The 23,923-nt window shown below is 35.3% G+C and overlaps 2 protein-coding genes across 18 annotated transcripts in view; both read right to left on the reverse strand.

Moving 5' to 3' along the window:
• PUDP (pseudouridine 5'-phosphatase) overlaps positions 1–22,018 on the reverse strand; it is a 39,373-nt gene extending 17,355 nt beyond the window's left edge. The window contains 1 exon segment of the mRNA XM_051850560.2: positions 2–22,018. Within this exon segment, the coding sequence (XP_051706520.2) occupies positions 2–316 (315 nt within the window). The 5' untranslated portion in view covers positions 317–22,018.
• Positions 1–23,923, reverse strand: part of GPC5 (glypican 5) — a 1,599,230-nt gene that overhangs the window by 727,588 nt on the left and 847,719 nt on the right. The gene's annotated exons all lie outside the window — the stretch shown is intronic.

The raw sequence follows: 23,923 nt of genomic DNA on the forward strand, positions 1-23,923 counted from the left end.
AGGCAGCAATGGGGAACAGCTCCTTCAGCTTCCTTGGGCTCTCCTCCACCAACTTCTCTTTGAACATGGGGAGCTGCAGGATGTCTGTTAAGATCTGGGAAGCTTCTAGGACCTTTCTCCCCAACACCAGTGACTTCATCTGCCAACTGTGTTTCTTGCTATAATGGCCAGGTTTTTCTTCAAACACCACTGAATGTAGCCTTTCTGTATTCAGAAGGAGGCTGTTCATGTCAAAGATGAGGTGGATGACAAGCCACAGACACTGCCATTGTAGTTCTATCTCAAGTCTATTTTTTACAGCTTCAATTACTTGCATTGTTTTTACCTATTTCATAGGAGAACTCTATGAAATTTGGATTTCTATATCACCTGCAATCTGATCCTATTTCTTTCCATTAAAAACCTTATAGAGGGACAGGATTTGTCACTTAGCAGTTAAAGCCACCCCTGTTACACCAACATCCCACATAAGCACTGGTTCATGTGCTGGCTATTCCACTTCTGGTCAAGCTCCCTGCTAATGGCCTGGGAAAAACAGCAGACTATGACCCAAGCATTTGAGCACCTGACACCCACTTAGGAGATCTGGATGAAGCTCCTGGATCCTGGCTTTGACCTGGCCTGGTGCTGGCCATTGCAGCCATCTGACGAGTGACCAGCAGATGGATGGATCTCTCTTTCTCTCTCTGTCTCTCCCAGTCGCTCTGTAACCCTGACTTTCAAAATAAACAAATAAAATAAAAATCTTTATAGAATTTGTTGTAGAAAAAACTCCTTTCTTTCAAGTTCAATGCCCAGACAATATTGAACATCTAAGTGATACAAATATTGATCATGGGATATAACTTGTTACAGTCTACTGGATTACAATGAGTTGTTCATACTGTCCAATGTGGCAATTGCAATTAACTTTTCACTCTCCTTGGATAGATTAATCAATATTGTAAAGTTTTAGATATAAGATGTCTTCATGTAAAACAAACAACATGCTTAACTATTGGAAAAAATTTAAGAAACATTTAAGTAACATTCTGCTACTAATAAGACATTCTTTCACTCAGCCCAGTAGGGTGTGTATATGTGTGGGTGTATTTGGGTGTGTATGTTTGTTCAAGTTATTATATTGCCTCATTTCAGACTTTTAAGTTACTATATTATCTCATTTCAGACTTTGATATTTACAACAGAAAAGGGAGATATAGCAATGTATACCACAGAAATAAAAAGAATCACCAGGAATTACTACAGCTATATGCCAACAAATTGAAAAATCTAAAATAAATGGATGGATTCTTGGACACATACAACATACCAAAATTGAGCCATGAAGACATAGAAAACCTAAACAGACCAAAAACCAAGATGGAGAATGAATCAGTAATAAAGACCCTACAAAAAAAGAAAAGTCCAGGATGGACAGCTTCACTGCTGAATTCTACCAGACATTTAAGGAAGAAATAATTCCAATTCTTCTCAAGCTATTGAAAACAATTGTAATGGAGGGAAACCTTCCAACTCTGTCTAGGAATCCAGCATCAACTTAATTCATAAACCAGAAAAAGACACAACACAGAAACAGAACTACAGAGCAATATCCCTGATGAACATAGAGGCAGAAATCCTCAACAAAATACTAGCTAATCAAATCAAACAACATATCAGAAAAATCATTCACTGGGATCAAGTGGGATTAATCTCTGGTATGCAGGGATGGTTTAACATTTGCATATTAATAAATGTGATGTGTCACATTAACAAATTGAATAATAAAAACATGATTATTTCAATATATGCAGAGAAAGCACTTGGTAAAATACAACATCCTTTCATGATGATGAAATAGATTTTAAAAAATGGAAAAATCTTCTTATTCATGGATTGGAAGAATTAATACCATCAAAATGTCCACACTATAGAATGCAATTTATAGATTCAATGTGATCGCAATCAAAATACCAAGAACATTATTCTCAGATCTAGAAAAAGTGATGCTAAAATTCATATGGAAACACAAGGGACTCCAAATAGCTAAAGCAATTTTATCCAATGCAAACAAGGCTGGAGACACCACAATACCATATTTTAAGGTATACTACAAGGGCAGTTATAATCAAAACAGCCTGGTACTGACACAGAAAATTGGCATGTAGACCAATGGAACAAAATAGAAATGCCAGAAATAAATCCACAAATCTACAATCAACTAATCTTTGGCAAAGGAGCTAAAATCAGTCCCTGATTTATAAGGACAGTCTCTTCAAAAAATGGTCATGGGAAAACTGGATCTCTGCATGCAGAAGCATGAAACAAGACCCCTGCCTTACACATTACACAAAAATCAACTCAAAGTGGATCAAGAATCTTAATCTATAACCTGATATCATCAAATTCCTAAAGAATATTGGGGAAACTCTACAGGACATTGGCATAGGCAAATACTTCTTGGAAAACACCCCAGAATCACAGGCAATCAAAGATAAAATTGACAAATGAGATTACACCAACCTGAGGAATTTCTGAACTGCAAAGGAAATAGTCAGCAAAGTGAAGAGGCAAGTGACAGAATGGGAGAAAATATCTGCAAACTATGAAACTGATAAAAGATTAATATCCAGCATGTATTAAGAGCTCAAGAAACTCAACAACAACAACAAAACAAACATTCCAGTTAAGAAATGGGCAAAAGACTTGAACAAGCATTTTTCAAGACAGAATATTCAAATGGCCAAAAGACACATGAAAGGATGCTCAGGATCATTAGCCATCAGGTAAATGCAATCACAACCATAATGAGGTTTCACCCAGTTATAATAGCTCTCAAAGATAAATCAAAACACTGTAATGGTGGCAAGGATGTGCGGGAAACGGTACCTTCATCCACTGTTGTTGGGAATGTAAACTAGTATAGCCATTGAGAAAGACAGTGTGAAGATACCTAAGAAAGCTGAAAATAGAAATACCATAGGACCCAGCAATCCCACTACTGGTTATTTACCCAGTGGAATTGAAATTAGCATATGAACATATGAAAGAGTTATCTGTACCCCCATGTTTATTGCAGCTCAAGTTACAATAGCTAAGATATGGAATTTACCTAGATGTCCATCAATTGATGACTGGAAAATTATACACACACACACATACACACATACACATATGTATATATGGTATGGAATACTACTCAGCCATAAAAAAGAATGAAATCAAGTCTTTTGCAAAAAAAAAAAAAAAAGGTGCAACAACAAGTATACTTAGTGAAATAAGCCAGTCCCAAAAAGACAAATACAATATGATTTTTCTGATGTGTGGAAAAAAATAGAGTACTAAAATATAATGTATAGATGTAAAAATGGTATTTTGAGCATTGATGATGATAGTTACAGCCTTTGTACTGTTGAGGAACAGTATTTTTTTCATATTATTTTTGAACTCTTAATGTAGTGTTAAACTTATGAGTATAAAGTAAACTGAAAGTAGATAACTATAAAATTAAAAGAGGGAATAAGACAGGAAGGAGGAGGAAGGGTGGGAGGATAGGCAGGAGGGAGGGTAGAGTGGGAAGTAGCTCTATGTTTCTAAATCTGTATATATGAAATACATAAAATTTGTTTTCCTAAAATAAAAAATAAAATTTAAAAAAGAAGCCAATGCATTTTTTTAAACAGGCCATGGGTGAGACAATATGGTAATGATTGTTTTAGATCAATAATTTCCCAGCATTGTTTGTCTGCTGACCTTGGAAACAGAGATTATCATGATAAATAGCCCCTCCCTCCAGTAAGGAAATGCACACAGAACTGGCATTTTTTTCTGTTGAAGTTAACCCTAGTAATTACTCAGCAGCAGGACAAATACACACAATCTACCGCATCATCCTTTTACTAAGTTGCAATACAGTTCTTTTGGTATGTTGTTTCCCTTGATGTCTCAAACTAATAAACCTTTGACCACAGAAGTTTCTCTGTTGTTCTCTACCTGACATATTTCATGGTAAATATGGCTTTCAGAAAGAACAATTATAACCAACACCTATCTAAGTAACAATCAATTGAAAAATATGTGGTTCTTTGAGATAAAATATTTGAGAACAAAATGGGCTTGTGAATCATCACTTGATTATGTAGGATTGTCAACTGAAATAAAAGACTTGTTCCATGTCACTGAACACTGGTGATAGAAACACAATTAGAGGTCACTTTTCTTTATATATTGTTCTCTGTACTAAGTCTATGAAGCCTGTCACTTTATTGTAAAGTGCCAGATGGTCATCTCAAGAGTATTATCCAAATAAATCCTTGTTGTATATGAAAATCATAATTGAACTTTATTTTTAAAACACTTGTTCAGATATTAAGACAAATACTTAGAAATACCCTTTCCAAAGATACTTTTATTTCAATAAGCTTATTTTTCAAATTTCAATTTCACCCATATATGCAAAAAGAGTTCCAAAATATTTTAAAATATGGCAAAGAGTTTCTTTTGCACAATCTGCTGAGATATTCCAACATTATTCTTGGGAGAATTCCTATTTCCTAACTATGAATATTGGCTCTGCAATAGGCTGAGATTAATGTAACGTAGGCCAAAGTACTCAATGTATTTGTACCAGACAACATTACCTATTATGGTCAAATTCCATTACGGTTAAATATATTAATACGTGGGTATCTTCCCCAAACAGAGCTGTGCACTAGAATTGAGCATAAATCCATAAGTATTATCTAGTTTTTAGAATACAAGCTAGCTCTTAAGATTATTTAATCAGCTTTCATATTTTAGTTTTGAATTTTATAACAATAGATAAATTGTTGTAGTAGGAAATTCTAAGATCCTTAGGATTTTTGCCATAGTTCACTGAATATGAAGAAGTGTTTGCTGAACCTACATGTAAGAACATTATGGAATGATGACAAGTTATCTTCAAAGACATAAAGATACCCTGAAGCAGAATCAACCCAAAAAATTCATAGTATTAGCTTCAATACTATGCATCTTGTAGTAATGAAGTATTTAATGAATACCCTTGTTGAGTTTTACATAGATGTCATAACTTCCTCATTTATTTATCATTTTTATATAATTAATTATATCTTACTCTGGTGTGGTTTTATTTTAATATATTCTCTGTAATGATTTAAAAGTATTGTCTTTCACGTATATATTCACACACTAAAAATAATGATTTTCTGAGCACCTTTATTCATTTGCTATACTTGATTCTGAGAATATAAAGATGAACAAAAATGCTGATCATTTTTAAAAATTTAGGGTCCAGGAGGAAATAGGACACAAATAAGCTAACCACATTGTAATGACACAGATATATTCAGAAGTTTGAATTATTAGATGAAGGGGTAGCCAAATTCTCTTGAAGAAGTAGAGAAACCATCATAATTTTTTAAAAATATTTCATTGATACCATCAACATATTGTACCCTTATGTCTTGTATATATCTGCATTCTTAACTGGTATTTGCTAGGTTTTGATAGGGAACAAATGTGATCTCATCAATGGTCTGATTATTGGCATGGCATGCTACTAGTTAGTGATTCATTAGTTGGCATATGCTGATCCCTGGCCTACACTGTATGCAGAACACTGGAATTCCACATGGGTCCCTAAGAATGCTCGGCTTTCTCTAGTTATTAGGTTCTTGTTTTTTTCTTTCCTTTTTTTGGTAATAACTGCTTCCCTGGACATTCATAAACCTATTCATAAAGTTTTTTTTTTTTAGGTGATGGATTATATTTCAAATGCTTTGAGAAACTTTTCCATTATTCCTAAGACTGGATTAGATGTCTTTCTTATATGCTTCCATAAGATCTACTTTTCCCAAATAAAATTATTTATACTTCATTGTAATTTCCTGATTAACCATTTTTTTTTGCCTCAGAGATAGAAATTTCCATGTGCACTAGCACAAAATAACTACCAAATAAGTATCTGTTTTTTTTTTTTTTTTTTTTTTTTTTTTTTTTTTTTTTTTTTTTTTTTTGACAGGCAGAGTGGACAGTGAGAGAGAGAGACAGAGAGAAAGGTCTTCCTTTTGCCGTTGGTTCACCCTCCAATGGCCGCCGCGGCCGGCGCGCTGCGGCCGGCGCACCGCGCTGATCCGATGGCAGGAGCCAGGAGCCAGGTGCTTTTCCTGGTCTCCCATGGGGTGCAGGGCCCAAGCACCTGGGCCATCCTCCACTGCACTCCCTGACCACAGCAGAGGGCTGGCCTGGAAGAGGGGCAACCGGGACAGAATCCGGCGCCCCGACCGGGACTAGAACCCGGTGTGCCGGCGCCGCTAGGCGGAGGATTAGCCTAGTGAGCCGCGGCGCCGGCCCAAATAAGTATCTGTTTAATTGGTGGATGAGTATATGGCTGGATGGGTGAATAAAATGGATATGGATATAAGGGTTTAATTTCCACAAAAAAGGTAATTAATGGGCTGGAAATATAAAGAAGCAGCCATTAATGAATCACATTTAATTTAGAGTTCAAAATTTGTATTACCTTAATGCTATTTTAATGCCATATTAGTTCTACAATGTGGTTTAGATTTAAGAGGGAAAAAGTGATCCTATAGAATATGCTTATAAAGTCTATTAATTACTTTGTAAAGTGTTATGATACAAAAAATCCATATTACCTTGCAAATTTATAAACAGAGAACTGGCACTGATTTCATATATTACTTAATTGAAACATAATTATTTATATTTTTAAATTATCATAAAATATTAGGGTAGTGAGGAAATTAAAGGAAGTCAAACATAATCAATCAAAAACTACTGCCAAGCAATACAAAGTGTTAATGTACCTACTCCAAAATTGAGACATTACATATTAATCTTTTTTTTTCACAGACCAATATCCTTTATGAATATAGATGCAAATATTCTAAACAAAATACCAGCAAACCAAATCCAGCAGCATAGAAAATGGTTTATATAGCATGGACAAGTGAGATTATTCCAGGAATGTAGATTGGTTCAATATACAAAAATCCATCAATGTTATACAACATATCAATAAAGGACAAAAACTACATGACAACCTTAATAGATACAGAAGCATTTGACAAAGTCCAATACCCTTGTTGATAAAAACACTCAACAAACTAGGAACAGATAGGAATTTCCTCAGCTTGAAGCATCTATGAAAAACCCACAACTAACATCATACTTAATGGTGAAAGACTGAATGCTTTCCCCCTACAATCAGGAACAAGTAAAAGATGGCTGTTCTTGCCACTTCTATTTAATATTTTACTGGAGGTGCTAGCCAGGGCACTTGGGCAAGAAAATAAAATTAAAAGAATCCAGATTGGAAAGAAAGAAGTATTTCTATTCACAGATGCATGATCTTGTATATAGAAAATCTTAAGCAATTAAAAAAAAGTATTAGAATAAATGACTTCAGAAAAGCTACAGTATACAAGATCAGCATACAAAATCCTTTGTATTTCTAGACATTAGCCATCAATAATTCAAAAATGAGAATTAAGAAACAATTGTTTGTAATAACACTAAAAAGAATAAAATAGGAAAAAAATTAACCAACGAGGTCAAGATTTGTACACTGAAATCTATAAAACATCACTGAAGGAAACTAAGGACCATAACAATGGAAAGACATTCTATGTTGCGGGAAGTGAAAAACTTAATACTGTTAAAATAACAACATTCCTCAAATTGGCGTACAGATTCAACACAATCACTATAAAAAATTCCAGCTGCCTGTTTTACAGAAATTGACAAACTGATCCTAAAATTCATATGGAATGCAAGGGACCTAAACAGACAAAAATCACTTTGAAAAAGAACAAAGTTGAAGGACTCACACATTCCAAATCCCATTAAAAGCTACAATAATCAAGACAGTGCAGTACTGGAATAAGATACACATATAGAACAATGGAATAAAATTGAGTTCAAAAATAAAATTTTATATATTTACAGTCAACTTTTGTCATGGATGCCAAGACCATTCATAGGGGAAATGACTTTTTGACAACTGGTGCTTGGACAAACTAGATATTCACATACCAAAGAATGAAGTTGGACCCCTATATGCACCAAATACAAAAATGGACCAAAGACCTAAAACTAAAAGCTAAAACTATTAGATGCTTGAAACAAGCACAAATCTTCATGACTTGGAATAGGCAATGGTTCCTTAGATATGACACCAAAGCACCAAGCAGCAATAGGAAAAATAGGTGATTTGGACATCAAATTAAAAAGTTTTGTGCTTCAAAGGAAACTATCAATAAATGAAAATACCACCCACAAAATCTTGAAAATTACACTCTATGTTCAGTGTTTTACACTTCAGTTGAAAATTAGCAGTCAATAATTACTTTGGGATTATTAATTCTTATTCAAAGCAGCACATTAAAATAAATTTTAAAAATTCCACTTAGGTCTCCACTAGGTGAAAGTAGAAAAGAGTTATTTATATAATTCACAAATACCATTACCTGTTAAAAAGAACTATGTTTATCAAAGTTGCTCTATATTTTAATTCAGCTACAGTCATTTGCATATAAGCATAGCTGTATTCATTTTGACTTCCAGATAATATTCTTGACCAAAATTAAGGTTACTATTTCAACCATTAGAATATATTGCTTTTCATGTTACCTAAGACATATCTTAGAGACTTATACATTATATTCACATCCATTCATGCAGTTCAGAACATGTTCATTCAATGTCTCATATGTTGAGGCATTCTGATAAGGGTTATGATACAGTTGTTCTAAAGTTTTATGGGAAATTGTGATTATTTATTATACTTGTTAAATAGGAGTTTCTGTGCCTTGCCACAGGAAATTTGGTTAAATAGCTCTGAGTAGGATTCTACAATGAGCATTTTAAATAAGCACAGTGATAATTCTGATGTAGATTGTATACTACATTATCAAAAAATAGTGCTGTGTTCTAAAGAAAAATAAAACAATGTTATCTGACTTATCCTCAAAGATCTTACACCCTATGGTGATTAAAACAACTCATAACCAAAACTATATTATTGAGTGGGCCATAGGAACTAATAAAGGTTTTGGTTCTGGGTGTAACAATAAAACTACACTTTAGAAATATATCTGTGATTAAAAAAAAAACATATAGGATGTTGAAGAAAGGTTTTAGAGTACCTCACAATATGATCACAACATTGCCAGTCTAAAAGAATGTGGAACTAGATTTAGATGTTGTTTTCAAGAATCAACTATGTTTAGTACACTACTTTCGGAACCATATGTTATTTATTTATTTATTTATAAATTAATAGACCTGTCTCAGACTCTTCTAGCTTTGCACAGCTGGCTCCATGGAAAATCAAGTAGTCCCAGCAGTCAGCCCTTGGAGACACAATTTTACATCGTAGTCTCATTGAGAAACAGAGCTTCAAATCAACTCTGGTGGACCAGGCACAAAGCCAAAATAAAGCAAAGACTCATTGGTTCTAGGGCTATGCCCCAGAGTACTTCCTACCCAAAAGGCAGCTAGCTATTTCCCCTTATTCTCAGTTCAATATCTCCAAACCTGAATATCTAATTTCATCTAATTTTCTATGTGATTATTTTCTTCTAGAATTGTAGAGGAAATGGTAAAACAGATGTTAACCTTCACAGTAGTACATTCAGTTACAGAAAATTCTAATAGTTTTATCCCCTTGAAAACTGGGAGGAACATCTTATTGGTTTTCAGCTAATAATTATGGTTAGGTTCTGACTTTATATCATTAACACCAGCTGTATCAGATAGGGTTTACTCAAGGAAACAAAAACGAATTTAGAGTTAATTTAACATGGGAATTGGCACATATACATTTAAATATAAGTACACTAAAAATAAAATGCTGAGGAACATGAATATTTGTTACTTCATGGAGTAGCTGCCGCTCTTAGATAACAAAAAACAAAAGAGATAGACTCACTAAATTTAAGAGACTTGAGGAAATGCAAACAGGATGGAAAATGGGAGCGTGGTCCTTTGTGGATGATCTTTAGAATTTTGTGGGGCACCACATTGGGGGTACTCAGATTAATAACAGAGGCAAAATAAATCGGTACGAGTGTCTTTGAGGTTCACTTATCTGTCAATATAAGAGACAAAAGTGTAGGAATGCAGGAGAATGATTCGTTGTTGAGGATATAATGCCCACAAAAGTGAAAAAATGGAAAGAAGTTCTTTCCCTATCTTTTTTCTTAATCTATCTTGAGGGTCTACCATTGGCAGAAAAATAACCAGCACAGTAGCTGTCAACATCCTCTGGAAAATAAAATTTTAAAATCTCAAGTAGTTTGAGAATTTAGTTAAGGGTTTGGGGAATGTAGTTTGCAGGATCACAGATCAATTTATACAAGGATGGGCTTGAAGTTGCAACAAAATGGGCAGATACACAGCATAACAACATTAATTATCTTTGAAATTTAAAGAATGTGTCTTTAGAAATCCTGAACAGTGGAGTGCCACTACGCATTTCAGTGAGCTAAGGGAGACAACACAGTATTTTTCTCCTGGTGAGCTTAGCACTCACGTACATTTTATTAAATTACACCTAATCTACAAAGACAAGCAAAAGGTCATACCTATATATAATGTGATTAAATTATTAACAGAACAGGTTCATTTGGTAAAAAGTATATTTATGTCTTTGGAATAAATGAAACTGGTTATCTTAACCAATAAATAATTAAATACTACTGCTCTACATCTCTTACTAAGCTTTCCACACTGAGCTGACCCCCTCTTTTTAAAAGAACAATTCTCTACTGAATAATATTGCACTGAGGCCACACATCTCAGCAAAGAATCACAATGTCTTCTAAAAATATTATTCCAGCAGAGTTCGATATGTGAAGTATAGGAACACATGGGGGGGGGGGCGGGGAATGACCATATTAGAACAATTCAGGCAAGAAATATTGAGAAACTAAACTAATACAGTGACAGTGATGATAGCAAATGGAATATTTTTAAGAGATATTTGCCAATAAATGTAATGGATCTTATTTGATGTGGAGAATGAGGAAAAGAGAGGATCAGAGATAACTCCCGAGTTTCTGGCTTAGAGGATGGGGGTAAGGGGAAAGTCAAATATTGACTAAAAAGGGAAAACTAAAAACAACCAAAAAACTGTTTTGGGGAGAGTTGATAAATTCCATCTTGGACTTGAAAACTGAACAATCTAGAGCAAATTGTTGCCTAAATACCACTAAGGCTTGTTATGCCATCTGAGCATTATATATTGAATATGTGGATTTTTTTTAAAGATTTTATTTACTTTATTTGAGAGGCAGAGTTAGATACAGTGAAAGGGAGAGACAGAAAGGTCTTCCTTCTGTTGGTTCATTCTCCAAATGGCTGCAACAGCTAGAAATGGGCCGATCCGAAGCCAGGAACTAGGCGCTTCTTCCCATTCTCTGACATGGGTACAGGGGCCCAAGCACTTGGGCCATTTTCCACTGCTTTCCCAGGCCATAACAGAGAGCTGCATTGGAAGTGGAGCAACCTGGACTAGAACCGGTGCCCATATGGGATGCTGGTGCCTCAGGCAGAGGATTAACCCACTGTACCACAGCACCGGACCCCCAGAATATGTGGATTTTCATTTGTAGTTCTTTATGGTTCAGTATATCCATTATTTCCTACAGAATAAATTCCTAACTACTTACAAGTGCAGTAATAAAGGTTTCTGAGTTACAGAGGCACTGACTACTTTCCTAGCCTCTTCAATCATTTTTTCCTCAAAAATGGTGCTCTAAAGCGGCATTTGGCCTAGCATGTCAGATATTGCTGAGACACCTGCATCCTACATTAGAGTGGTTTCAAGGCCTGGCTACACTCCTGATTCTAGCTTCTTGCTAATGCAATCCTCGGGAGGTAGGAGATGATTGCCCAAGTAGTTGGATCCCTCCCATCCCAATAAGAGATATGAACTGAGTACCGAAATACCAGGCATTTAGTACTAATCCAGTGCCTGAGAACGCTCTGTCTTTAAACTGAATAAAATAAGGAAATGAGCAGCCGGCACTGTGGTGCAGCGGGTTAACACCCTGGCCTGAAGCACCGGCATCCCATTTGGGTGCTGGTTCGAGACCTGGCTCTCCACTTCCGATCCAGCTCTCTTCTATGTCCTGGGAAACCACTGCAGGATGGCCCATAGCCCTTCGGCCCCTGTACCCACGTGGGAGACCTGGAAGAAGCTCCTGGTTCCAGGCTTCGGAGCAGTGCAGCTTCGGCCATTGCAGCCATCTGGGGAGTGAACCAGAGGATGGAAGACCTCTCTCTCTCTGTCTCTACCTCTCTCTGTAACTCTGTCTTTCAAATAAATAATAAAATATTAAAAAAAAAAACAAACAAGGAAATGAAATTTTTTAAGAAGTTGCTCCAAGAAGAGCATACATATACGTTTTTCTGAAAATACTGTGATATTTGAAAATTTGTGACTGGGAATGCTGTCTGGAGTGAATTTTATTCTACTTTCCATTTGGTTATCTTTGATCCTAAACCCAGGTCAGAGGTAATATTCAGGATAATATTTCTAGAAAAATCCTCATAGGATTGATCATTTTTGATCATTTATGTTTCCTCAATGCCTCATACTAGCCCATTTGTTATATTTTTCAGTTACTTTATTTTTGACAGGCAGAGTTAGACAGTGAAAGAGAGAGAGAGACAGAGAGAAAGGTCTTCCTTTTCCATAGGTTCACCCCCCAATTGGCTGCTACTGCTGGCATGCTGTAGCCCGTGTGCTGCATGGATCTGAAGCCAGGAGCTGGGTGCTTCCTCCTGGTCTCCCATGCGTGTGCAGGGGCCCAAGAACTTGGGCCATCCTCCACTGCCTTCTTGGGCCACAGCAGAGAGCTGGACTGGAAGAGGAGCAACCAGGACAGAATCCGGCACCCCAATCAAGATTAGAATCCGGGGTGCCAGTGCCGCAGGTGGAGGATTAGCCAAGTAAGCTGCAGCACCGGCCTATATTTTTCAGCTACTTTAACACATTTATGTATGCAAGTTTACCTGTCTACCCTTCTAGATCTTGGTCACCTTAATACTATCAAGTCAACATATTAAAACCAATGAGAAAATTTGCTACAAATCATAAACTGAGAAAATGTTATTAGTATAACATGAGATATTTATAACATGAGTTATTAGTATAAAATGAGATATTTCAATCTAATAATAAAATATTAAAACAGGCAAAGAAAGTCAATTCATTGGCAAGAAAACAAGCATGATCTAGAAACAGCATGATCAGCTTCACCAGGAATCAATGAAATGCACTCAATTAAGATAGGCTTAAAGTTGACTAAACTTCAAACATACTTGTCCATTTCTATTCCCCATAAGGTTCTGAAATTTATTTGTCAGAGCATTTACTATGGAAAACTTCTGTCAATTCTTTGCCCCTCTGAGTTGTAACTCTTCTCAGCATCTTGCCGGTTTACTGACCCCATTCTGTCTTTGCAAGGACCTAGAACCATCACTATGAAAGATAATCATCAAGAAAATGAGGAACCCTATCTCCTAATCTCTGTGAGAAGGCAGGAGTTCAATGTCCATAAGCATCAGTCTGCAAACACAGATGACCGAATCACATTGACATCTTAACATCAATGCCACTAGAATAGTTTGGGTAGAATTAAGCATGTCATCCAAAGGCCCTTATACTTGAGCTTGGTCTTTAATATGAGGAAGTGGTAAGTGGGAAGTGCCTAGGTCATTAAGATACTAGCTTTAGAAGAGTTTAAGGTAGTTCTTGTGGGACCCTGAACTAGTTTTTATGGGAGCAAGTTGTTATAATACTGAGTCTGACTTCTGAAACTCTTGGCTGGTGATACGATCTCTCCCTCTAACATTCACTCCCATCATTGTGATCCATCTGCCAGGAAAGCCCTTATCAGAATCGAGCTAATGCCAGTGCCATTGCATTGCACCCTGAGAACTCTGAGCCAAGTGAGTCTTTTTTCTTCAGAGGTTCTCAACCTCATGTATTTTGTTAGAGTAATAAAAATGAACTAACACAGCTTTCTAGTACATTTCTTGTTTTTGTTTTTGTTTCTGTTTTTAGTTTTCATTTATTCTCATTTTATTTGAAAGGCAGAAAAATAGAGACCTTCTAACCACTGTTTCACTCCCCAAATCCCTGCAAAATCCACTTCTGATCAAGCACCCTGCTAATGTGCTTCAGAAAGCATTGGAAGATGGCCAAAGTCCTTGAACCTCTGCCACGCACATAGGAGACCTGGAAGAAACTCCTGGCTTCCGGCTTCAGCCTGGTCCAATGCTGGTAGTTGCAACAATCTGCAGAGTGAACCAGTGTATGGAAAAGCTCTCTATATCTCTCCCTCTCTCTATTTTGCCTTTTAAGTAACACATAAATAAATATTTAAAAAAAAGATCATCCCCACCTTCTTGTTCAGGAAAATTGAGTTTAATTACACTTCTATTAACAGTCTTGAATCATGTATTTTTTTACTATTTAATTCTATTGGCTACTATTTTTCTCTGAACCAAGTGAAGATATTTCTTACCATTCAAACATTAAATTGTACAAAATTTTAAACAGTTGGAAGATGTGAAATTTTAACTTGAATGTTCAATCACTTTGAGGACAATTTTTGCAATCTTAAATAATATGCGATCACATATATGGAGAGATTTGTTTGTATCATTGCTTCTGCTTATTAAATTTGGATACAATAGGCAATGCAATATGTTTTATTCATACATTAATTATAGTAATAAATAAAGTCTATTTCATTAGCAGAAAGACAATTGGAGACAGATGAAGTATTATATCATTGCTACTTAATGTTAAACTATTTATGGTTATGGATGTGAGGGTGACAGTGCCAAAGAATAAGAGGAACATCCTCTATTACTGTCACATTCTGTTTGCGTCAAAAGTTAAAATGATCTGGGAGATTCAGGTTAGATAACAGTGATAGTTATAGTACAGCTTTTGGACATTCTTAAATCTCCACACAAAACAGAATAACTTGATAGCAAAACCAAAAGCACATGGAAACTACTTAAAACAAAACTCAGCACAGAATTATCAGAAGTTTTGCCCCACACTAACAGCAAGTAGATGCAAGGGCAGTGATAGAAAGCTTTATAAAAGGGCTTGATTTTTTGAAATCTATTACAAGGAAATCTGCCAAGTCTTCCTGACCACTCAGGGGTACCGAAGAGAAACTAATGGAAGTAGAATAAAAATAAAGTTAGTGGGACAAGGACAATCAAAAGTTAGGAAAGAGAAGATAGGGATAAGCACAGGAGAGAGAAATGGAGCCAGAACATCACAAAAAACTCATGGCCACATTTTTTTCTAATATTCTATGAAACAACAAAACTCAGTATATTTAGGAGACCCATCTGGATAAATCTTTCCTAAAGAATTAGATAAATTAAATTAACACCGAAATAAGCAACAAGAAAGTTTTGTGAACAAACACTACAGAAGTTATAGGGAAAGTAGCATATTCTGTATGATTCCTCCAAAGAAAACGCACCAAAATAAAAAAAAATGTAAGTTATCATACAAAGTGAGCCATAAAACAGTAAGGAAGAGATATAAGACACCAAATGAAGCAGAATTGGAAGAATTAAAAAATAGCTCGAAGAGTAAAAATTGGTTTAAAAATCAGTACAGGGGTGGGTAATTGGTACAACAGTTAACCTGCCTCTTAGGACACCCACATCCTATACTGAAGTGAATGCCTGAGTGTGAGTCCCAGCTCTCATACTGATTCCAGCTCCCAGCATGCACTCTGAGAGGTTGCAGTTGCTAACATGAGTAGTTGGAGACCCAGATTGGCTCCCTGGCTTCTAGCTTAAGCCTGGCTTAGTTTGTGGCTGCTACAGGCATTTGGGGAGTGAACCAGTGGATGCCAGTGGGCTCTCTCTCTCTGGCTCTCTCTGGCTCTCTCTCTCTGTGTCGGTCTCTCTCTCTCTTCCTTCCTCCCTCCCTATCTCCATTCCTCCCTGTCTTTAAAGTAAATAAATAAAACTTAATAATAAATACAAACTAGAAGAACTATGAAAGTAAAGAAAAAATGCTAATACTACTTTAAGGCAACCAGAAGATAATGAAAATGATTAGGAGATGAATGTTAACAAGCAAAAAGAATTTGAGAGGCATTTAAAATCAACGTGTGAAAATATTTAAGGTAAGCACAGAAAATTCAACAAATACATATTAGAAGTTGCTTAAAAATAAATGGAAGAGAACCAATTATTTTAAACTTTAAATCAACAAATGCCTCCTAGAAAAGAGATTTGCAGTTATATATGGAAAAAGTACACTGTGCATTTAAGAATAACTCAGAGCTACCATCAGAAAGACACTTTCTAGTGAAATTATTGGACTTCAAAGAAAAAGAAAACGCATCTTTCAGCACGGGGTGGGGGTGGAAAGCATGACTTATAAGGGGAAAAATTATATTATCATCACATTTTGCCAGCAATGCTTTCTGAAGAAATGCTATGGAAGAAAATGTGAGACAAATTTTTTTTATTTGGCAAAATTTCATTTCAAATAAGAGGGACAGAAACTTTCATCATTATGAATGAATTTGTGAAGTATTCTACCTATGATCCATTCGTCAGAAATGTTCCAGATGGATACTGACCTAATAGTTAGTAGTGAGTATTAAATATACAATTACTAGAAAAATAAGAATTAAGCATGTATGACAAGTGGCCTAATGATATCTACAAATCTCAGTCTATGTCTATATCTATTTCTAGTATAGCCATAAAAATGAGGAGAGAATTTAGATAAAATATATAAAATTGTTTCATTTTAGTGATCATAATAGGAAGGGGGGATTTTATTTTATTATTCTGACAATGAGTTATATCTAATACATAACAAAGCAAATAAGCAGTTATGAAATGTTTATTTCCTTTATCACTTGCAGCTTTAAGAATCATCTCTAGCGCATAGATCATTATCTAGGAATAACAATTCTACAAGCAAATCAAGGATCATATAAAAAGAGCTGATTTCAGGTCTATAACAAGTAATGTTCAAGTGAACCTGGTAATCCTGTTACATGAGATAGGAAAGAAGCAAAGAAGCTAGTTAAGACTTTCATGTCAAAAAGACTCAAGAGACAAATGGGAGAGGTACCCGTTGGCAAAACCTGACAATCTCAATTTCACTAATGATAAGAATTTCAAATGCATTTAAAACTGGGCTTATGATTCTATTTAAACACATATAAAAGAGTTGGTCATGTTTTGAGAAAAAAAAGGACCATTCATTATCTTGAAAACTGATTCAGTAGGAAGACAAATTCCAGAACCCCTCCTGCCTTTCCCAGTGATCATAACTGAAAGTGGTGAGTGGATCACAGAAGTTGACTTTTGGCATTGAGAGCATCCAAAGAAGGCAAATAACTTGATAGAAAGGATAAAAGGACTACAGACAAGAAAGAAAGTTTCCATTGGAGGAGCAAAATTGACAAAAATGCAGTTAGATGGGAGGAATGCGTTCCAGTGTGCTATTGCACTACAGAGTGATTACAATTTACAATAATTTATTACATATTTTATGAAGAACTAGAAGACAGAAATTGAAGGGTCCTCTTCAAAAGAAAATGATGTTAAAGAATATTGGAGTGCTAATAACTCTGATTTGATCATTATACATTGTACACATAAATTGAATACACTGTATACCATAAATGGGCACTATCATGAAATATTAATTAAAAATAAAAACAAAAAAAATTGGTCATATTCTTATGAAAAAAGTGCAATTCAATTAATTTTCTAGGAAACAGGAGTTAATGCAGAATAATACATTGTTTCACCTACATCTCTGGATGATTATAAAAATACTGAAATTGAACAAACTTGTTGCAATGAGGAAGGGCAACAGTAACTCTTATTTAGCTCTGTGGAGAATAGAAATTGTATGAATGCGTTGAGAACTAGTTTGACGTTACCTAGTAAAGCTGAACATACGTCTGGTCTGTGTGAAGACACTGCAAATGTTCTTGAATATGTGCAGCAAGAGATAGGCTCAAGATAGTTCACAACAGCATCGCTCACAACACCCCCAAACTGATATCAATACCACTATTCATTGATGTCATGATAAATAAGGAGACTGTATATTCAAAAATGATGATACTACATTTCAGGGAAAAAATAATGACTACTGATGTAACTTTCAGCATACTGAACCCCAGAAACAAACTATTTAGCTAAAGCAGTACATCACATAATGATACAGATGATAGATTATAGGATTTGATTTACATAAAGTTCAAAAACTGGCAAAGCCAAGCAATTAAATGTATAGGGATGTGTGATTTGGTGGTTGAACTACGATTTTCATAAAAATCATGATTGTGATAAGTTCTCTGTAATGTGAGATGTGTTCACAGAAGAGCAAACAGGGATATTTCTATCTCAAATCATCTGAATTCTACCTTTACCTCTACAATCTCTGTTTCTATCTCTGATTATAACATCACCTGTTTCCTCAAATATTTGTTTCTTGCCAATAATAGAAGATTTTAAAGAAAACTTTGTAAACCTATTTTACCAAATTATTTTCTTTTCTGAGAACAAGTACAGTTGATGTGGGCAGCCTTGTAATGCTATGTATGAAGTCATTTAGTCTTCACAACAAGACTACCTGGAGAGTATTGTTATTACACAAGTCTTTAAAAAAATCAAGGTACAGTACAACTACTTGTGCAAAGTAGGTGGTAAGTTATTTGTACATATAATTGTATTTTACACATTTATCCTACTAAACAGTTCACTATAATGCTACTAAAAATAACTACACATCCAAACAAAATAAAAAAAGTTAAAAGGGGAGAGTGATCCAACATGGGAAGTGAGATACTCAGCAGACTCATAGAATGGCAGATGCCCTAAATAGCACTCTGGCCTCAGAATCAGCCCTAAAGGCACTCGGAGCTGGCTGAAAAGCTCATGAGAGTATTTCAGGCATGGAAAGCCAAGACACTCTGGCAAAAGATCTCTGTGAGTGAGATCTCAGTGGAAAGAACAGGTCTTCAAAGAAGGAGGTACCTTTCTCTGAAGGGAGGAGAGAACCTCCACTTTGACTATGACCTTGTCTAAACAAGATAAGAGTCGGAGAACTCAAGGGGCTTCCATAGCCTTGGAAACTCATGACTGGAGTATAGGGAGATTACTGATGCCATAGACAGGAGTGTCAATTGGTAGTCAACAACAGGAGTCACTGTGCACTTACTCCTCATGTAGGATCTCTGTCCTTAATGTGCTGTGCATTGAGATTTAATGCTATAACGAGTACTCAAATAATATATTGCACTTTGTGTTTCTATGGGGGTGCAAACTGTTGAAATCTTTACTTAATGCATACTAAACTGATCCTCTGTAAAAAAAAAAAAAAAAAAAAAAAGAAAAGAAAAGAAACTATCAACTCCCAACTTGACTCTCACTGGGATTAAACATGACAATAGGTCTGATCTGATTTCATCATCATTAAAAAAAATCATCTATTATTTTTCACTTTATGTTTCTGTGTGGGAGCAAACTGTTGAAATCCTTACTTAATGTATACTAAGCTGATCTTCTGTATATTAAGATAATCGAAAATGAATCTTGATGTGAATGGAAGGGGAGAGGGAGTGGGAAAGGGGAGGGTTGTGGGTGGGAGGGACGGTATGGGGGGGAAGCCATAGTAATCCATTATTCGTACTTTGGAAACGTATATTCATTAAATAAAAGTTTAAAAAAAAAAAAGTTAATAGTGACTTTCTGTCCACTAAATTAAGTACGAACTCCTCAATCTTGTATTCAAAACCCATTACAACATTTTAAACTACAATTTTAGCCTTCTAATATTTTTGCAGAGAATTTTTAATAATTTGACTCTGCAAATACATCCTACACTTTGAGTATGATGTTAGCTCCTCCCAAAACATCATGTCTTCCCTATTGTGAAACCTAATCCTAAATCCACTCTTACAAATGTCACTTTCTCATAAATATAACAGTCAAATGTTTGTTTTCCCAGATTGCCCTTTCTCTATCTCCTTCACAAGGTATTTTATGATTTCCCCATTTGGATAGTCTCTCTCTCCTTTCTCTGGGTACATATAAAACTGATTTATCTCTGTTGGCATTTTATGTGATATAGGGGATTGTGCAAGATATTTCTTCAGTGTTCATCACAAACTGGAAGAATTGATAAAGGTGAAATATTTCTTTTATGATATCAGAAATAATATTAAAGTGTTTCAAAGTCGAAATCTTCTTAAAGCAAGTATAACCTGAGTGCTTCAGAAGCTGAGAAAAGATGGAAGTTGTTCTCTGTTGGTATTAGGAATGAAACCCAAGGCTTAAAAACAATCAATCTGAGGCCGATACCAAAACTCAAACAGAATAAGCCAACATTATCTGTCCAGTTATAGTCTCAAATGTCTTCGTTTATGTTATACTTTCTTGCAATGCTGACAGATGCATAGGTAGATAATAGATAAACAGAGGTTTATAAAAGTTCATGTTACTTTACCAGAGACTTATTTTAGAGATGTGAATAAAGAAGGACTATAATAAATAAGAGTATAAATGCTTTCTCCTCATAGTGTGCTTCTAAGAACAAGCAAGAAATTCCCACCTCTGACCTCCCATATCACACTGTATTTTTTTTTTAACAACTGCAACATGTCATTTGTGTATACAAAAGTTTGAAAAGCTTCTTGGGACAAGATCATATATTCTATTATTTCTTCTAATTATTTATACTCATTGAACAATTTTCTAGTCATTCAGTTCTATGAAAATTACTCTTTCTATATAGTTATTAGAAGTCACTAAAGAGCTGAGGTTATAATGAAATTGTTTCTACCTGATGCACTTTATCAGTCAATCCTATCTAAGGGAGAATGTTGTAATCTCAGCAATCATGCTTATTTGCAACAGAACAATATGGAATGTGGGTTTCCTTTTGGTTTTATTGACAACTAATCGACCTTAGTCAAGTCATGACAAAATTCACTAGACTGTATGTTCTTGAATTTTAATATATTACTTGCCCAACTGACCATCTAGTCATAATTAATATTATACTATTTAAAAAAATCCTAACTTTTAATTTTATGTCTTCTGGTCTGCTACAGATTTAGTTATGATATACTGAAGAACAGTTGATTGATTTGGGATGCAGGCTAGGAGACTTTTTTTTTTTTTTTAACTTTTATTTATTCCAAAGTACAGCTTATGGATCACAATGGCTCCCCCACACACAACTTCCCTCCCACCCGCAACCCTCCCCTTTCCCTCTCCCTCCCCCCTTCCATTCACATCAAGATTCATTTTCAATTCTCTTTATATACAGAAGATCAGTTTAGCATTATTAAGTAAAGATTTCAACAGTTTGCACCCTCATAGAAACACAAAGTGAAAAATACTGTAGGAGACCTTTTTAAGCTTTAATTAGTAAGTTTTCCCTTTTCACCTCAGTGATTTAATGTCAGTCTAAGGCAATGCAATCAAAATCATCACTTAGGCATTCAAGAGTAAATTCTCTTATTTCAATTCTATTATTTATACCACAAATTAAATATATAATTTTACAAGAGAATGAAAAATTATTTCATATGATTCATTAGGTGTCCATATTCCATTACACCCATTCTAGTTAACAAAGGATCAAAAAACCAGAATGAGTCTCAATTATTTAGAGACTAAAGTGGGAATGTATAATCAGAATAATATTCATGTGGTCACATGTTAATTAAAATACATCTATCTTAGATATAATTCATTTCTCTTTAGTGTAATTTTCATCAATACTGTAAAAACTTCATTAGCTCATAATTTCAAAGTATTTTTGATTTTGAACCTTGAACATAAATATGAAGTATTAAATTTATATGGTTTTACCATGAAGGGTTTTATCTGATCCTTCAATTATATACTTATAAAATGTAGATCAATGTATATAGTCATCTTCAAGATTCCTTTAAGTATTATTACAATTTTAAAATAAGTAATCTTACAAAGATGATTTTGTTTAGTATAAATGGATAAAAACATATAATAAGCTATTTAATTGTCAGTAATTTTTTATACTTGGAATTATTTATTCATAGGCTATTTTCAAAACTGTAAAGTAAGCTAAAAACATTTACCTTAGTCAGATTTGGTGAAATTTTAATTTTAGGAAGAATTTATATACTCAGAATGCATATTTGAGTATTTGGAACTGATGTTCAAAATTTTCATGCAATACATTATTTGTTTGTAAATTAGACAATCAAATAAATGAAATAATTTCTACAATATGAATGAATATATTATTTATTTTTTTTTATTTTTATTTTTTTGACAGGCAGAGTGGACAGTGAGAGAGAGAGACAGAGAGAAAGGTCTTCCTTTGCCGTTGGTTCACCCTCCAATGGCCGCCGCGGCCGGCGCGCTGCAGCCGGCGCACCGCGCTGATCCGATGGCAGGAGCCAGGAGCCAGGTGCTTTTCCTGGTCTCCCATGGGGTGCAGGGCCCAAGCACCTGGGCCATCCTCCACTGCACTCCCTGGCCACAGCAGAGGGCTGGCCTGGAAGAGGGGCAACCGGGACAGAATCCGGCGCCCCGACCGGGACTAGAACCCGGTGTGCCGGCGCCGATAGGCGGAGGATTAGCCTAGTGAGCCGCGGCGCCGGCCATCTACAATATGAATGAATATATTATTTTGGTAGCTCTGGAAAGAAAAATATAAAAGTATCATTTGAACTTCCCTAACTTCCATGGCTAACTGAGATTCTGAAGTGAAGATAATTCATGGTGAAAATGCATGAGGAAGCCAAGAATTTTCATTCATTCTAGAATTCTGAAAGTACTAAATAAATCAACATACTTTATTCTTCAGTGGCTAACAAAGAATGATTTTCATTTTACCATGCACACAGAATTCTCTATTCTCTTCCAAGGTCATGCCTAGTATCACCAAGTGCATGCATGTGTAAAGGGTGATAGATGGCCCACAAGCGAGAAATGCAAAGTCGAATGTAAACACAAGGTTTTGCTATTTTAGGTTACAGAATATCCATCAAAAATTCTTTATCTAGCAACTTAATATATTATTACATAATATTCTATTACAAATTAATCTTATCTAAGTCAAACATTTTCTGTTTCAATAAGCCTAGCGCTTGAGAAATGCATTATAAAATGGACAGTATGGGAACTTGATTATCATTGATGTTCTGACTCAGTGGAAAGCATGTAGACCAAGGGGCAGTTGTGAACAGAGATGATAAAAGTTTTGAAAACGGAGATATGGATTCCTCAAATATTTGAAATTTGGAATGATGCAGAGAAACCCATAAAGGAAGAGAAGAGCAGCCCATGAAATAATACATAGGCACAAGAGGTCGTTCTAAGAAAGACTTCGGAGGACTGAGTAAGAAGCTATGACAGAGGGCCCTGGGTGCAGAATGCTCAGGCATCAGTCTGTAGGAACCGGCAGCATGACTATTTGGTTAGAGACCGGTAGAGCACCTCTAAGGGAGACCATTACTCGATCACTCCCTGAACAGCCTGTGGTGCTATTGAAGGATTGTTTTTTTCAATGAGAGTACAGCTATTATAAAAACTGCTGAATGTGCAACATAATTTACACACATGATAAGTTTAACAATAAAGGTTAATTATCTCAATAAATCCAAAGACTTAAAATCCCCCTATTGTTTTTGAATGTCTGGACTGAATCAATCTGTGATAGAATTCAGTTTGCCTGAAATTATTACTCTGAACCACCCAATCAAAACAAATGTGATCATAGGTAATATAAAGTAGAGTATTTGTACTTAAGTAGAGTTATTGTAACTTAAATTATAATACCACAAATGAATTACAGCAAGTGCTAATACAGACTTTCAAAATCACACATGCA

Source organism: Oryctolagus cuniculus, chromosome 9 (assembly GCF_964237555.1).
Source record: "Oryctolagus cuniculus chromosome 9, mOryCun1.1, whole genome shotgun sequence".
Classification (NCBI taxonomy): domain Eukaryota; kingdom Metazoa; phylum Chordata; class Mammalia; order Lagomorpha; family Leporidae; genus Oryctolagus; species Oryctolagus cuniculus.